Source organism: Diadema antillarum, unplaced genomic scaffold (genome assembly GCF_040938485.1).
Source record: "Diadema antillarum isolate AM-2024a unplaced genomic scaffold, OU_Dant_1.0 seq00000570_RagTag, whole genome shotgun sequence".
Taxonomy (NCBI): domain Eukaryota; kingdom Metazoa; phylum Echinodermata; class Echinoidea; order Diadematoida; family Diadematidae; genus Diadema; species Diadema antillarum.
The window spans coordinates 134,851-152,302 of NW_027271508.1; the positions used below are offsets into that span (position 1 = coordinate 134,851).

The window sequence follows — 17,452 nt, forward strand, 5'->3', positions numbered from 1 at the left end:
GATGACAGGAGACAGTCGCTGTACAGTTCAGAACTCTTGGGATGGTCTTCAGATGTTTGAGCAACCGACTATACTTTTAAATCCAATTTCTCTCTAATGAAAGGAGTTTACCGATGATGATAAGCTTTTATTCTATTCTAAACTTGATGTTGACCTTGTGTGTGTAAAGGTCCTGTGATAGCGTCCTCGTCTCTATTGCATCTTCTGGTTTGTCACCAGCGCATTGCGAAACTTAGAGAAGATTAAAAGTGTAGTATGTGTATGGCATCAAAATATTTTGAATTGAGAACCAGGATGACACAAATTGATAATTTTTCAGAAGGCATTGATGAAGTAAATCACTGAAAGTTGACAGACACGCCTGGAGATAGGGAGAATGTCAATCAAAGTTCGACCGGAGAGGACAACAAGTCAAACAGTGTGTGTGCTGCTCCCCTATTCCCTGTGGAACCAAACTTTTCCCTCGGTTATTAAGTTTCTCTCGCCTCGCTTGGGGAGCTATCTTTCTTTTTCGGAGTTACGGAGATGCTTTATTCAACGGTGCTCTGTTTTTGTCAGTCGGCATCTAGTGTGAGGCCGCGAGCGGGCGGAAGATGCATTTTGTTGACTAGGAATTAACTAATTATCTGCCTCCTTCGCTCGTCGCAGCTTCCACAAAATCGTGCCTGTCTTTTGTCGCCTATCGACGACTCAAGATGGCGTGCTACAACTTTTTGTCGTTATTTCTCGGAAAGACTTGAAAGAGGATTTTATGATCATTTTACTCTGCTGAAAAATCTCATGTGTTCGAGTTCTTTCATTGTTTCACCACCTCCCAGGTTTCACACGTCACATTGGGCGTATAGTACCGATTATTCGTGTGTGATATACCGTTTTACTTTGTGTTCCTGTGCAGTTTCAAAATATGCAAAGGTGATTCGCCTGCTTATGTCGATACCCAAATGAACTGTAATTAGACCTGGAAAACTGGATTTCCTTGTCCATCGGTACAACTTCCCGTAAACCTAAGAAACTCAGCACGAGCGCTCCGAAACTGTTTGTGAGGTTACAACGACTGCATTGCCCTTAGACATATCTAACGCACAATATAGTGATTTTTTTTGTAACTATTCTAAAAGCATGTTAAAAATAATGTTTCTCTAATCATACTTTGGTTCCTGCCGGTCAAAGTCGAGGAACTATTTCATTTGGAATAAAATAAAATGATTGAGGATTTTATATTTCATCAAAAATTTGTATGAGACAACTATTTCAAAGATTAGTGGAGATTTTTTTTTAATAAGATATTACATGTGTTAGACAAAAGGCTTATACTAAAGATTTGAAATATTCAGTTGTTGGCAAACCATAAAGCCACAAAGCAGAACATTTAGCGATGACAGTAAGTATGTACAATTTAATGATTAAGCTTCATTTTGTGTGTGTGTGTAATCATTTACGCGGTATATAGAAAGTTTATCTTTACAAATTACACGAATAGCCTGGAAATCCTTACTAACTCATCCATAGAGTGCATGAACATTAAATACAAATTCATACTTGCGTAAATGCATTAAATATGAGATATTAATGACCAGATAAGTAGAGATTTTTTTTTTTTTTTTAAAATAAGATATCACATGTGGTAGACAAAAGGCTTATACTAAATTTTAAAGAGAAGAATGTTTTCACATGTAGATGTCGGGACTTCAACACGAATTTACTCATCTGCTGCCCATACTATTCCTCAGAATATGTAGTCTTGTGAAGAAGCGAGGAGACCTTGTAAATCATGCATGTCATGTATGTCCTATATAGCCCTTTTTACACTTGTGTTTCTTAACCCCGGACTTTCTCTGACCCAGGACTATCGTTAGTCCCGTACCAATTTTTTTCAGCTTTTCACACTGTCCAATTAGTCCCGTACTATCTCTTGTCCGGGGCTAAGGAGAAAACTGACCTTTTTACACTCGTATTTCTTAGCCCCGGACTTTCCAAACCACATGAATATTCATGATTACGCTGTGTACTGTACACGTACACGCACGCACCGGCAGCACTTGATTACCTCGTTTCTGATTGGTCAGTGAGGGTCGGACTTCGTCTCCGTCGCTTAGCCCAGGGTTATTTTTTCGTTCTGTTTACACTCACTAGCTTGGCACCGCAATTGCGGTGCTAACCCTGCTATTTTGCAGGGCCAGATAGTACCGGACTATCGGTGGGGCAAAACGAGTGTTAACAGAAAGTGGGCTAAGGATAGTCCCGTACCAACGGTGGGGCTAAGCCCCCCCCCCCCCCCTTAGCCCCACCGTTGGTACGGGACTAAAGCAAAAATGTACAAGTGTGAAAAGCCCTTATGAGTTGTATCTGTGTATCTCTTTATATGTGGGTTGTTTTTGGAAGGCAGTAGAAGAGAGGGGGCTCATGATATGAGCTAAAAATAATTCGTCCAAAACCACCTGTTACCCTGGTGACGGGAGTATTAGCATGCACATGATTGGATATCCGATTGGATCAGTCAGTGATTCAACAACTAAATCCACCCTGGCTGCCGTAGGCTTTGGTTTGTTGTACGTAGTGAAAAAGTGATATTTCCTATAATTCGAAAATATGTACTGTTAGATATATGGTGGGGTATGACGTGGCGATGGCATTTAAGGTGTTCAGGCTAAAACAGGCGAATAAGCAATGAATTTAAACTCCCATACTTCTGACACATTCACACACAAAAGACAAAAGCACACATACACACACACAGACACACACACACACACACACGCACACACATTCACACACATATCTAAACACGTTTACTGTCGTGGAACAAACCGCCTCAACAATGACTCAGCATCAATTTTTGTCTTTTTGTCGAAATGAAAATGATTTCTTTTCACTATATAAGAGCCGATCGGTTTTCAATTTTGTCTCTTCATGGAGTGTGCAATTTTCACCAATTCTTGTTCTACGTATCTCTTCCACGGCCCTGCATTGCTGATGTTTTATCTCGATACTCGTGTATTCAGCATTTGATATAGATTGTTAGATGTAAAATAGCTAGATGTATCATAATAATTGATATTAAAAAGCCATAGAATCACGACCTTCGGCACTTATTGATCAATGGCCAACATTGGGGTTGATTTCTGTATATTTTGTACTTACCGCTAATGTGGCTACTATAATAGGGGCATTAAGTTAACGACGGGAACAGATACGTATCTCTGCTATACAATCATGACAATCAGTGTCCAGTAAGAGTCCATTGGCCTAGCTAGATTGAGAGGAAAACAGGAGATGATTACATATTAATTTTTATCACTGGCTGATTTTATGTGATTAAACTCCACGTTTATCGATAAGTCTTGTGAAATGATCGCAAATTATACATGATATCTCGGGTGTGCAGTGGACGCAGGAAGAAGGGAACACACAACATCGGTATACATTTCAACATCGTTTCCATTTATTACCAAAATGCAATGCACCGATAATTATTTTGCTGATTAATCCGTTACAAAAATTTATTTCACATACCATTTATTTACATCGATATAGACATACCCATATGCGTAAAGTGCGTAATGCGTAAAGTTGTCCAAAGTAGCTAGAGAAACTTTTGAATAAATGTTTGTATGAAGAAACCACGAGTTATAAGTGGTTCTATCAAGGATCTTTATTCCAAACGAATCCAGATTAACTTCATTTCTAAAGATCAGGGGTTTTTTATTTCGGTTTTGAACTGAACGTTATTTTTCCAGCATTTTGAGTTGCAGATATGCATTTATGAAAATTCCTTTTTTGGATATTGCACATCTTGCCTGATTTCAAACACTCACTGACTGGTTACCTGCAAATGGTCACAAATGCAGAATTCAAAAAAAAAGGAGTAGAAAAAAAATGCTTGCGTCGAATAGATTTTGCCGGGTAGAGCAACACAGACACAAGGGGCTCCTGAACGAGTGTCCTTCCAAACTCGCAACCAACCACGAGCAAAACTGCAGAAGTTCACAGAATTGGATTCAAAAGCAGTAATGGTGGAAATGAGCCTTCAGTGCGGTTGACAAAGATTTTCGGTGTGCCACATCCCGGTTGATCAACAGAAGAATGTCTTTCTTTTTTCCTCCCTGTGTCTAATTAGATATTTTCATTGCATATTTCGATAGAAAGACAGTTCGATAGTAGCTGATGGCGGCACGGGGTGTTCCAGTTAGACTTTGTATTGATATTGGCAGATGAAAGACACCTCGGTTTCTACACTCGTCGTCACCCAAGTGTTGTCTGGCCGGTTGTTAAAGCTATGCACTCCCTGTCGGTGTGCGTTCTGCTGCGGTTGGTCGGGCTTGAAGCGGCTGAAAATTGGGTACCCGCGTGTGTAGAAAAACTCCGTTCCGTCAGCCCAGAAATAGCTGCAGAGGAGATGCAGAAAGTAACGCCAAATCGTTTAGGCCTGCTTTACATGATAGAATACAACAGTTATCTTTTCCAACAGAATTGAGATATCATGATTCCGTGCATCAAGTGAGATATGCATAAGCTTTATTGTAATGTTTGCTGTAAAAACAAAAACTTAGAAATGTTAGCTACCGTAAATTGTAGTTTGAGCTTAGAAGTTATCGATAGAGTCTTCATATTAAAACTTGCTATTATTTTCTGTGGTGTAAGAAAAGGTAATGTGGGAAGCATTTATGTACATCATAACTACAGAATTATGTAAAGCTCCATTGCCTTATACAATCTGGGACTTTTAATCAACCAAATAAAACTGTACAGTGATGTACAACTGCTGAAAACCAGAGACTATTAATGTTTGTTTAGTGAAATACAGACATACGATGTATTGTCTCATATCTTATCTAATTGATTTGCGGTGTTCAGAGTGCATTATCATTATTATGCACTATATATTACTCGTTCTGCGGAACGCGAAGTAATGTTTCAAATTGACTTTTTTTGGTAAATACGAAATTTCCAAGATTGACTGTATAATGATGATTGTAGTTGCTTTATCTCAAACCTGTGTTTATTAGCTAACAGGCCTTCTTGTTTCTGTGGTTCAAATCAAGTGAGATGAATCAGTATGGAAGGCTTGGAGTATGGAGACTTTATGGTCATTACCAAAGCAGAAAATCTGTATTGATTTGCAACTTTATCAACATTTCGTGATTATGGAGTCACAAATTTGAACCCTTCCCCTTCTTCTTCTTCTTCTTCTCCTCCTCCTCCTCCTTCTTCTTCGTCGTCTTCTCCTTCTTCTTCTTCTTCTTCTTCTTCTTCTTCTTCTTCTTCTTCTTCATAATCTTCTTTAATTCATGACGGTGATTACAATTAAAAATGATTGAGTAAGATTAATGGCAATCATTTGGAGTCATGGGGATGGAGTAATCGTAGAACTACTAGTAATAGCGTGAAGGAATGAAGCATGTGTATAGAAGGACTGGATGTCAGCAATGGTGACGAAATATTACGCCTAATGACGATTGAGTATGAATAATGGAGACGAATTCTGAGTAATGGTGACGAAGGGGTAACAGCAGAGAAGGATATTGTATGAGCAATGACTATGACGTAAGTGAAATGAAGTTGATGTTATGGGTAGTGGTGCTGATTTAAGAGTAATGGGTGTAAAATAAGAACAATAGCAATGGATAGCTGTGAGTCATTCGAATTTAGAGTCTGATGGACGGTGATGAATTGCGATTCGTGTACACGAGTATACTGACGAATATGACGAGTCGCGTCGATTGGATAAGACATCACGAGAAATTACAACCAGGTTCAAGACAAGACAATGAAGCACATGAACCACATGTTACGGCAACAGTGATCAGCTTTCCTGATAAAATCGAGATCCTAGATGCGGCTTACCGGTTGCTCTCCGGGTCAGATGGCAGCTCTGCTAGACCCATCCAAATTTTATTGTTGCCACCGCCGGTGTACCGGAGCCAGTTGTGTTGGAATTTGTTATGCTGGATATCCTTGCTAACGATGAGGTGACCCGGGGGTGGCCGAATGTGACTGCCCTGGACTGCTGTAGCTGAGAATCTTTGGCAAACCCTGTTGGCCTGATCGTAGGGAAGTCTCTGCCAGAAGTACCTGAGACAGACATACAGAAGGACGGACAGACAGACAGATAGATAGATAGATAAATTGAGAGAGAAGGAGAGAGAGAAAGAACAAGGAACTCGTCATTTCACGTAACACAACACAAACCATAACTAGTTCGTTTTCAACGCCTAAATATTTCGCTCAGTAAATAGCAAAAATGTATCTGGTAAGAAGTTTGTCCAAATTTGTAACATAGGTCTGAACACTTCTCTTGCTTATACCTTCTTATAGAAAAGCATCTATCATAACTATTTTTTTTTAACCCGGATCACACTATCGAATGAGCAATAACCATTAAAACGAAAATAAACCCTTCAAAGGGAACTGTTAGTATCATAAAATCAAGGTTTAAGATGTAACATCTCATAACAGACTCCAACTTGCGTTCTTTGCGTACGTTCCCTACTTTGCAGGGCTTAATGCGGATGTCAGAATTTTCCGAAGGCAAGGTAAATGATCCCGACCTGCAGAGGGCGCTATAATATAGGAAGTCGCGCTATTGATCGGGGGAGTTGTTCTTTGCGTCAAAGACATAATGATGCTATATTCATTAACAAAAATCGATTTTAAAAATATCAAAAGACATAGAATTCGCTGCAATGGAGATGGTTGTAAGAGAAATAGGAAGCGGACATCCATTGGCATTTGTAGAAAAGACTACGAAAAGTTGGTATAAGAGGGGAAATTAGGACCGAGATTTCGAGGACGAATTCACGGAGATCGCAAATATCTCTGTCTTTCCATTTAATGATGAAGATCCCTGTATCATTTTGCATCGACACAAAGATTAATCACCTGCAGCAGTTCTTGACTTGTTTTTTTTTCTCAACTAAAGAGCACAGACTGCATTCTGGTCTACGTTACTTTTGTACATAAACAATAATGCAATGAACCAGTGGGGTCCCTTTTCGGGAATTCTTCACCAGATCTTCATAATTTTTGTAGATGTGTGACATCGGAAAAAGAAACACAAACACATGTATAAACTAAGCGAAGGGTTAGTTACAAGACTGCCGGTGGTCAATTGACTACAATTAAGAATACAAATCAACAACTGCCTCTTGAAAACACAAAACCGTTGGAAGCATCGACCGTTTTACTGACAAGTCATATGTGAAGAGCGCCATCTACGTTCGTCAACCCGATGGCTGCGTCGAAACTTTCAAGAACATACATCAGACGTGATTACAAGAAAACAATAGTGTTCAACAGAGACAGAAGGTTAATCGCAGAGTAAAAACTTAAGAAATGATTCAGTGGCAAGTCTTATAACAACACAATGGCTTCTCTAGCGACTGAATGTTTCAAATTACGATGTTGGCATTATTCTTAAACTTAAATGTGAAGTTCAGAAGTTTACGGTAGAAAATAGAACATTTGGTGCGACTTCTTTTTGTTATTATTTCATTTATATTATTGGCCTTTATTTTTATCTCAATCTTTATCTTTATCTCTTTTTTTTCAATGATGACGGCATAATGTTCTCTTGTGTTTTTTCTTTGCATCACAATATCGTCAAGTTTACATGAAGTGTTTGGTTAATAAATCGTCTAATTTCTGACATTTTTTAAGATACCAGTGAATATTCTGATTAAGTCATTAACAATCGTGGGGAAATTTTGATACAAGTGGGCTGGAGGGATTCTGTCATCTGTAGAACATGAGGCAGACGAGTAATCTTAATCATCTCTGAATTCGTTTTTAAACACACGATACGCAACTTCTTCAGCAGCCAGCATGATCAGACACGCAAATATTATTCCCAACACTGGTAACCATGCAGTAATTACCTTTCATAATATGTATTTATTTTGACAGGATCAGTGTCAGAATGATAACCAGTTGCGTTTTTTGCCGGAAATAGGTGAAGTCGTGAAGACATTTAAAAAAAAGAAATATCGGGAGAGAATTTATCATTCATGCATGGATGCAGTAGCAGACAAGAAGGTTGCACCATTCACACTGGATAAAGTCGACTCTGACTACAGATCCAGGGTGTAAACCTATCAATTCCTAGATCACTGCACCTTTAATTCATTTATGTTTAAATCTTGTCTACAAAAAGTGCGCTATGGCGCCAGGCTTGGTTCGCATGAGTCACGCACGCCTAAGTTTCCTAATAATCCCCGAAGGTTTGTATGATCATGATGATACGCGTTGATAATATGTGAACGCCGGCATGTGTTTGATTTGGTCGAAAGTAAGAGGCGGTTCAAGATATCACACAAGGTGAAACTTTCACATTTATCATAACATTTGGTGCAGAAGACTAAGTGGTCAGCTAATTTTCATGGGCAAATCTTTTCATCTTTCTTTAAAGAATAGTAAACGCCACAGCAGATTCAGGCGAACCAGACGAGTCCGGCTGCTTTTGACCACGTGTGTGTAGCTGGACTATCCTGATTATATAACTATTATATTACTATTTGCTACATCATGAAGAACGCCATACCGTCGAAACAATAACTTTACGTTGTGTAACAAAAAGCAGGGTGCGAAAGAGTCAGTTAACAAATAGTGACTTGCATAGATGACTGCATAATGGCACTTTCTTATTAGGTCCTGTGAGTTTTTTTTTTTTTCACATTTATTTTCTTATTCTTGTAGCACTTAGTGTGACGATCTACGCTTTGTCGCATGCCATAATGTACACCGCCTGTGAAATTCATCGTAGAGGGGGTGATTCCTACTCTCGATCCTCCCGCCTTGAATGTAAGAGTGTTCCAACGTCCCTGATATAATCACAATTTTGCTTGCTTAGAATGAAACAGACTGAATTTTAATCTGATATAGCCTTACCCCTCTCCCTCCATTTCTATGGTCAACCCTTGTTATCTGTTTCAGATTGAGAAAGTAATTCATGTCCACTTCTTTCGGAGACGAATTCCTTGAAAATTTAGTCACGTGGCTTCATGTCATCATCAATCAGTAATCAACGAAAACCTGTGTTATGCTAAGCAATACTGAGCATAAGGAATGTAGAGACACAAGTTCAAGTTTAACATTACAGCTTCCTCACTATGTGTATATCTAATTAAGTTGAAAAGCAGTTGATTTATGTCACACAATAGATGAACGGAGAGCGTAGTTAGCAACATGGTATTACAGCCAGACGTTTTCCTCAATCAGAAGACTATCAAATCGTTCTTTCATTTCAGCAGAATTGATTTCAATTTTCTTTACTTTACAAATCTGGACTCGGTTTTCTTCTATCATATCGCACCTCGAGATGACGCATGTTGGCGCTTTTCATGTGTACTTCAAAACATTTTCCAATATCGTATTCTTCGACTTATGGAGTCGTACATAGTTGTCTTAACCTAAGTGCATTTCATTTATTATGATGTATCACATTCTTCGATTTTTGTTTTCTTTGGATTATTCTCCATTAGTGACGCCTGAGTGTCTAGTGGCCTTTGCCTTTCATCGATGCTTTCAGCAGCGTAATCGGAATGTGCGAATGAGATGTGTTAGCAGCAAAAAGATCAGAAAATTATGGAAACTGGGGTGATACGATCGCAAAGAGAGAGGTCGGAAGACTGTGTCTAAACCTGCTATCAACCATCTCTGAGATTACAGGGATGTGATTCTTATCGCTGACGAAAGGAGAATAATGAAAGACTTGTCACTGTAGGCATGGCAGAACCCTTCAAAGGTGCAACCATTTGCTTGTCTCCTGTACACCGCCACGCGAACCTGTTTCCTATAATTTTTCGACAGCTAAGGATAGGTCGCGAAGATGAACCCCTCGTATGTCATTCAAAGTTCCACAAATACGTCCTGCAAAATGAAATATTTTAGGCACCGCTGTAGGATGCTGTGTCCCATGTTTTCGCGTCTTCATCATCATCACGCGCCGTGAAGGAAGTAATAAGCATCGTTGGAATTTATGACCTCGGATGTGGCTGATTTAGGGGGAAAACATAAAAATGCCTTTCTTAGATTATAGATTGTGAAAGATACCTGTTCAAGACGCTGTGTGTCCACTGAGTAGACCTAACGAAAATTTACGCTAAAAATCTAGGCATCGTCACCATTATCCCATTTTCTTCTTTTCTTCTTTTCTTCTTCTTCTTCTTCTTCTTCTTCTTCTTCTTCTTCTTCTTCTTCTTCATTTTCTTTAAGTCTTTGTAAGTCTCTGTTTGCCTAAATGAGTGCCTAATCAAAATCATGACCTCAGGATAAATGAAAACATGACACGTGGTAAGTACTGAGGTCTATGACGTCCCCTTTATTACTTTAGTTCTATGATTGTATGGAATGTTATATAATCATTAGGTTACATTGCCCTTGTAGAGGAGATATCTGGTGACACTATCGCGCTACTTTCTCTCTGGGAGGAATTACAAATAACATAACCTTCCTCCTATAATAGAAATGACGTCTTAAAATCACCTCACAAAGTTGGGAATGGAAAATTCGAAGGAAACAGTTACTATTTTGGCAAGTCAAATCAGGAACTGCTCTCACAGTGTGTTTCCCTTGATTCTTGGTGAAAGATGTTTACCCTTGGGCTCTAAATAGCAATATCTCGGCATAAATCTTTGTATGACATCATGCTTTTGTACATGTATCTTTTGCAAGCACTGTGGTATGGCTGAACTATGTGTAGCGTGTATAAGTGCAAACTAGAGTAATATGAACGTTTTTTTTTTTTGATTCGCATAATAGTTCTGTGCATGGTAATGAACATTGAACAAACATTATCATCGTGAATGCAAATTGTTACTCTGCCTTGTTCATTCCTCGTAATGATAGAACTTAACGGGTAATATAGTACTGAAATGCAAGAACTGATGACCCTCTTGTATCACACAAGTGGGCTGCTACTAGGTTGTTCTTACAGAACATTACAGCAAGAACTTTGTCATGTTCTCACGTACTCCCGCCACCCTCGCTCCAGAAAACGAGACCTTATCGACGTCAACCGGGGGCTCGCCGCCTCGCGGAGCTGCCTTCATTGCATTGTGCCTTCTCTTCTAATCAACATCATGACTCAGGCACACTTGTCAGGGGTAAAGGGGCCGCGGAGTTCGGGAGGTGAATTTTAGTGGTTAGAACTTTGGGCAAGTGACAAATATTTCATTGAAAGCCATTGCATAACTTTAAGCTTCAAAATCCTCCAAGAAGCTCTGATAGGCACAAGTAGTGATTGACTGAAATCAGCAAATTTGAAGACTTGGAAAAACAACAGGGTAAAAAAACAAAAGAACTCTGGTAAATTTGTTTGTAAGAAAAAACAGCCCAAGAAAAGAAAAAAAAACAGCTCAAAGAGTGGAGAAAGATCAGACTGATTTCAACGTTGAAAGAGGGAGAATGATAAGACAACGGATAGGAGCTGCGTCATTGGCCTTGAATTAGTCATATTTTTGATGCACCTTTGGCCTCTATATTACTGTTTCAAACTGAAACCGCATGCTGTGATTATACGTATAAGGCAGGGGCCAATGTCACTATATTTGTCTCCTTCAATCCTTGGGTCCAGTTACCCCATGTTGGTGTAGTTAGTGACGCAGGCCCTCTGCATTCCTGCCCCATCACACTTCACATACCAAAGATATTAATCCGCTTAATGTACCATACATCGGGTTCAATAGCAAAGCTAGCAACGGCATTCCAGTCTATTACATTATGAAATACAACACCGTGACAAAAAACAAGAGCATTGACAGATTTTCTGAACTCGGTGTGTTATCTTTATCGTCATTTAAAATCGTTGTTTTGCAGCGTGTAGTATGATTTGCGTGTAGTGTTTACAATATGGCAGCGACATTTCAATAATTAAACCGTCAAAACGGGTGCTGTTCGTTATTCCGAAGGTTCGCTATTCCGAAGGGTCGTTATTCCGAAGGGTCGTTAATCCGAAACACGCAAATTTCCTATACCTACAGGTTCGTTAATCCGAAAATGAAAAAGGGTTCGTTAATCCGACAATTTGTGGCGTTATTCCGAAGGTTCGTTATTCCGAAGATTGGTTAATCCGAAAATGAAATTCGGAACAATGAACCTTCGGAATAACGAATCTTAGGAATAAAGAGCCTTCGGAATAACGAACCTTCGGAATAACGAGCTGTAACTGTCAAAACTGTCTATCTGCAATCAGAAATTTCGATGACTCGAAATGTTTGGCCAATGTCATTTTCTTGACTCATCTATGTCATCTAATTTATGCAAAGGACAGGATACGGATGTCGTGCACTTCTCTTTTTGGCGAAGGTTGTTGTATGTCAATCTGGACAGGGAGTTGTCAGCCATTCGTGCAATTTTCATGGGTTAATGGCTTAATCATAATTAACATTGGTGGTAATGAGTTTCAATGATTTACCCGTGCTCTCGCATGCAGTTCAAGAATATTTCCCTTCCACAATTACTTAAGATATTGCATGTACATCGGAAAGAGAGAAGAGTAGAAAATCAGAGATGGACAGACAGACCGGTAGACAATTAAGAGGAGAGAAGAGTGTAAGAGGGAGCTTTGCGTTCTTTTACTTACATCATGGAGGTTTTATTCGAAAGATCTACTCAATTAAGTGTAAATCCTCTTCAAGGAAACACTACGCAATTCTTCCAACCCGGGTATTAGAAGTGATCTTAGCACCTACGCTATTTCATGGACACTTGTTGAAGAGAGATTAACAAGCAAATGCTGTACGTGACTCAAACTATCTTAGCACAGAATATCAAGGTAAGGGTAAAACAAACTTTTCCAAGAATGATAATGTTCAATTCATTTTTCATAACAGTAATAATAACTGTAACTTTAAGATTGATAATAATAATAATAAGTTCAGAAAGTTGTTTTATCTATGTGTTTGAATGGACTTTCTAGCTTACAACAACAACAACAGGAACTGATTATTCACTACGTATTAAAAAAAATCGATTATGGTAAAAACTACAGAAAGAATCTTGATCTAGCGCAGAAACTCACAAATTAAACTAAATTTTCACTCAAGCCTTGCAGGCTCTGGACGATATCCAAAGGTTATTAAACTGAATTCTGGACAATATGAGGCACGCGCTGATGTCCTATTACCCAACAGTCGCCTCAAAACCTTGTGAGTCAGCGGAACAATGCAATGGTCTTGGATATTGCAAAGTCTGCTTGTGGCTAACCAACCCTATACGTCTTGATCTCTACAGCAGTAGACTGACACAACGAGGGTAAGCTAAAGGTAGTCTTCTAATCCCTCTTCCTCTACCGCAAAAAGAAAAGAAAATGTCTTAGCTAAAGCTGACTCTAAACAGCTGAGTGTTGCCATAATGGGATGTCGGTAGCGCGTCTTCCTCCAGATCCAATGGACCCGGGCTCGATACTCAAGTCTAACTGAGCAAGATTGTGTATAATCCCCTCTAGTAAGAGGCAAAACACTTTGTCCCTCGGATAGGACATAAAATTGAGGTCCCGCCTCTGAAAGATCGAGTCACAACTCGAGCACGTAAAAGATCCCGCTTCATTCAGAAATGGCGAAGAGCAGGGTACATAACCTGATAAAGTTGTCCCACCTGACATCCAGCTGTACCCCATGTAAGAAAAGTTATTGCACCTAAATATGGGCTATCCAGCCATCTTCTCAGATGAAAAATGAAACCAACAATGACGGCTACAGCTTCTATCTTGCTCCTTCTGTCGTTTCTCTAATTCATATCATTTACATAATATCATCATACAATACCGTAAGAAACAGTTGAGTTTTATACTTCTAAACGGTCCCAAATAAACCCTGACAGATTGCACCTGGCTTATGGGAAATGCGGACAAGACAAACAACTATCCAGTTTCATTCACCAGAAATTTTAAGAAACATAATGCCGTGAAACGTTAATTTGTCGAACCCTTCTCGGTGTATCAATACAAGATTATGGCAATGCTGCAATACCTACAATGTACTCTTGCAGAATTCATTTATGATATTGCGTGTAAAGTTCATGAGTTGTCACATGGAATCGATTTGTTGTTGTTGTTGGTGGTTGGTCTTTTTTAAGATAAAACGCGTACAATTTCTGTTTGGTATATAATGCGAAGGCAGGGTGGAGAATAATCAGTCATTGCATTTACATTCAGTAAGTCATCCGTTGTAGTATTAAATACGTCACACTCATTTTCATTACTGATGATGTTACAGCATCAGTGTAACGATCTCAGGTATGCCGTAAGGAGAAACAACACGTGTTTGATATTTTCTTGTCACTTAACTTTCCCAAATGTATATATTTCTTTTTTTTCAGGGGATCAAAACTATTTAGTCCACGTACTATCACTATCAGGGCAAGGAAGTGAAATGACGAGAAATGATGAAAGTTTTTATACAGTTAAGAATGTTGAGATTGTTGAGAATGTTGTCATAGTTCAAATTAATGAGCGCTTTTGCAGTGAGTGCCAGAATCGTCCACACAGACATAAGGTTATCATAAAAAAATGCTGTTCCCTTTGCGGAATTCCCCCAATCACAATGAAAATCCAAGTGAGAATAGCCGAGTAAGACGTGAGTGTCTTAAGGTCTTAAGAGGAGTCTTCCTACCACTAATTGGTCTCCCGGAAAGTGTAGTGTGGCATCCCCAGTGATAGAGGAAAGAGTTGCCATCTTCCCGCCGTTCAATCTGGTGTTCGTGTGATTAAACTTGTCTGGCACCCCATATAATGATTAAAGTGAGAACCATGACAGCGACCCACCGCGCCGCGGAGCATGACTCATGAAAAGTGATGATATCACAGACATTTTCTTCTTTCTACCACATGAATGCAAGGGCTCCATTTATTCTGAACATTTCAACATTGTCCATGTTTAGCGATCTGTCCTCCCTATTTACTCCTCGCGCATTTTTTCTTTTGATCTATAGGCCTAAATTTCTTTCATTCAACAATCTGATATCATGGACTTGCTGAAGATGTTAATTTCACAATATGATTCAGGGTTTTCATATTTACTATAGGAGACTGCGGGTATTTTTTTTTTGAGCATCAGATTGGATTTTAAGATGCAAGTGCAAACGTGCATCGTGGAGGGATATTCCCTCCAGTACGGGGATCTGAACAATTAAAATTGTGGGCATGATCTGTTAAATAACCACCTCAGATTATTGCACAAGCAATGTTCTCGCAAGATGGGAGCAGAGTCGGTTCAAGCTCTAATGCGGTCTAATTCACAATTTAAGTTAAAATCGAGTTCCTTATCTTATACTATACGAAACTTTTTATTTTAAGAAATATTTGACATATGAAAATGAAATATATGACAAATGCGCAATTCCCAATCCAATAACAATTATTAGTCATGGCTGCTTCGAGATTTTTTGGTTAGCAACTGCCACGCGATCCCTTCCCTGTAGGCCTAACTACTAAACTTTTTTGCTATTCCTTTCATGGAATTTACGGAGCTATGTCGATAAGACTTTGAACAGGATGTGATGATACGCGTCCAAAGAACTTGAAGATTAGTGCAATATAGACTTACTTGTAGCAGAAATTTCCAAAGTTAGTCCATCCTGGTCTGCAGCCGAGGAGCGGTGGGTTGTTAGGTCCGAAGCCAGGTCCTCCTGGACCGCCGCCTGCTGGGAATCCGGGTGCTCCTGGTCGGGCTCCTGGGAAGTTACCTCCAGGATTACCCTGTCCCGGAAAGTTTGGATTGCCCTGTCCGGGGAAGTTGGGATTGCCCTGTCCAGGGAATCCACCACCTGGGTTTCCTTGCCCTGGGAAGTTACCACCGGGACCACCTTGTCCTGGGAAGTTACCTCCAGGACCACCCTGTCCTGGAAAGTTTGGATTGCCCTGTCCTGGAAAGTTTGGATTGCCCTGTCCCGGGAAGTTGGGATTGCCCTGGCCAGGGAACCCGCCTCCTGGGTTACCAGGAAATCCTTGTCCAAGCACATGACATGCTAAGCTTCCAAGTAATAACGTTAGCACAAGAGTTCCCATGACTTCTGCAGATTGTTCGCAGGGGTATGCCAACTAGTACGTTTGACTGAAGATAGTCACCGTGTCTTCTGAGATACACAAGTCCTGTCTTGGGTCTAGCTCCTTCGGTCTGCTCCTACTCGCGGTAGCGATCCAGACGTTATGAAGTTCGAAGCCTTGTAGCAGAGACGCGAGATGGGGATGGTTGACTCTTCGCGAGCTGGGAGGGGGGACAGTCATGGGGAAACAGGTGCGTCAGAGTGCTGCGCGAGAGTTGAAATTTTCACGACTTATTAGTCTACATGAGTAGACCCTTGTGAATGCAGATGCGCGCACCATTGTTTGATAAATTGTACTTTAAAAAAGTGATGGGTGTAGGAAGAGAGCAACCTCTCTTAGATACTATAGATGACTTTGCGAGGTATGTGCCTGTATATGCCCATATAGAATGCATGATTGCGGTGTATTCTAAACTTTCTTTTCTGAAATCGACTTATTCTAATGCAGCATTCCATTTAAATGTGACACAAAGATTTGTCCCAACTGTAGACCAACATAAGTGACACATTTTATACTGTATGTATATTATGTAATCATATTGGGAGGGAAGTAGATTCCCAGCGTCCAGAATTCAATGTGCCTCTTTCCGAAAAAAATTAACACTGTTCTTGTGGTCGTCGATAGGAGAGCAGTTATGCCTTTAAGGACAAAACCTGTGTAATTCATTTGCAGTGTCTGAACGATCACATACGCCATTTGTAATAGTTCAACAAGCACTGACATTTTAAACTCTTGCTATAAGGACTGTTAACTATAATGGACAAAAATTGAAAAGGCACTTACACGGTCTGCTCTGAGAGACTAGCTGTCCGTTCCCGGGGAGGAGCGTCGGACTCCCTAATTGGTTGACGGAAGGCGTGTTTTGTGAAGGGAATTCGCCAATCATTGCTGCCGATTTTGTATGAATATATGCAGAAAACAAATGAAAACTTTAGACTTACCATCGGTACAGCCCAAATGGCTCGCCATCAATACCCCTCCCCCTTCCTCGAAACCAGCCTAATATTCTGAAGGAGCTAATCCCCGCCATTTCTGCATTTCGATAGATCGCTTTTCTAAGTTTTGGTTACTAAATTTAGCATGGACAGGGCCGCATCATGCACGCGACATATGATGCAGATTATGTAGGTCAGGCTGTGTCCTTTCGTCTCCTTTTCCCTTAAAATCTTCTATCGTCAGATTTTCTTGTCAGAATAGAGACTGTATTCATTTGGACTATCTATCCCAGCACCTGAATTTTAATCTCGCTACGAAGTTTTTGACGTTTTTTGCAACCATTGTTTGCAGCTATGTTTCAGGTAGTAAATTTGTGCAATTTTGCGAAGGTCAAAATAGGAATGAGTTTAGGAACATCTGAGTCATTATTCAGTGTGATACAAATCACCTACTGGATGCAGGTATTGTTCAAAGGAC

The 17,452-nt window shown here is 39.9% G+C and overlaps 1 protein-coding gene across 1 annotated transcript; it reads right to left on the reverse strand.

Moving 5' to 3' along the window:
• Positions 1-4,071: 4,071 nt before the first annotated feature.
• On the reverse strand, positions 4,072-16,005 carry LOC139735333 (uncharacterized). The gene is made up of 3 exons (XM_071646080.1): positions 15,540-16,005; positions 5,845-6,072; positions 4,072-4,385 (listed from the first exon to the last, which is right to left on the reverse strand). Exons 1-3 carry the CDS (start codon positions 15,998-16,000, stop codon positions 4,187-4,189), a joined length of 888 nt encoding a protein of 295 aa, XP_071502181.1. The 5' UTR covers positions 16,001-16,005; the 3' UTR covers positions 4,072-4,186.
• Positions 16,006-17,452: the final 1,447 nt, after the last annotated feature.

Coding starts and splice junctions, on each gene's coding strand:
- LOC139735333 (XM_071646080.1), bottom strand. CDS start 16,000: ATGGGAACTCTTGTGCTAACGTTATTACTTGGAAGCTTAGCATGTCAT. Junction 6,073..15,539: donor TTTGGAAATTTCTGCTACAA/GTAAGTCTATAT, acceptor TGTCTGTCTCAG/GTACTTCTGGCAGAGACTTC. Junction 4,386..5,844: donor TCTGACCCGGAGAGCAACCG/GTAAGCCGCATC, acceptor TCTCCTCTGCAG/CTATTTCTGGGCTGACGGAA.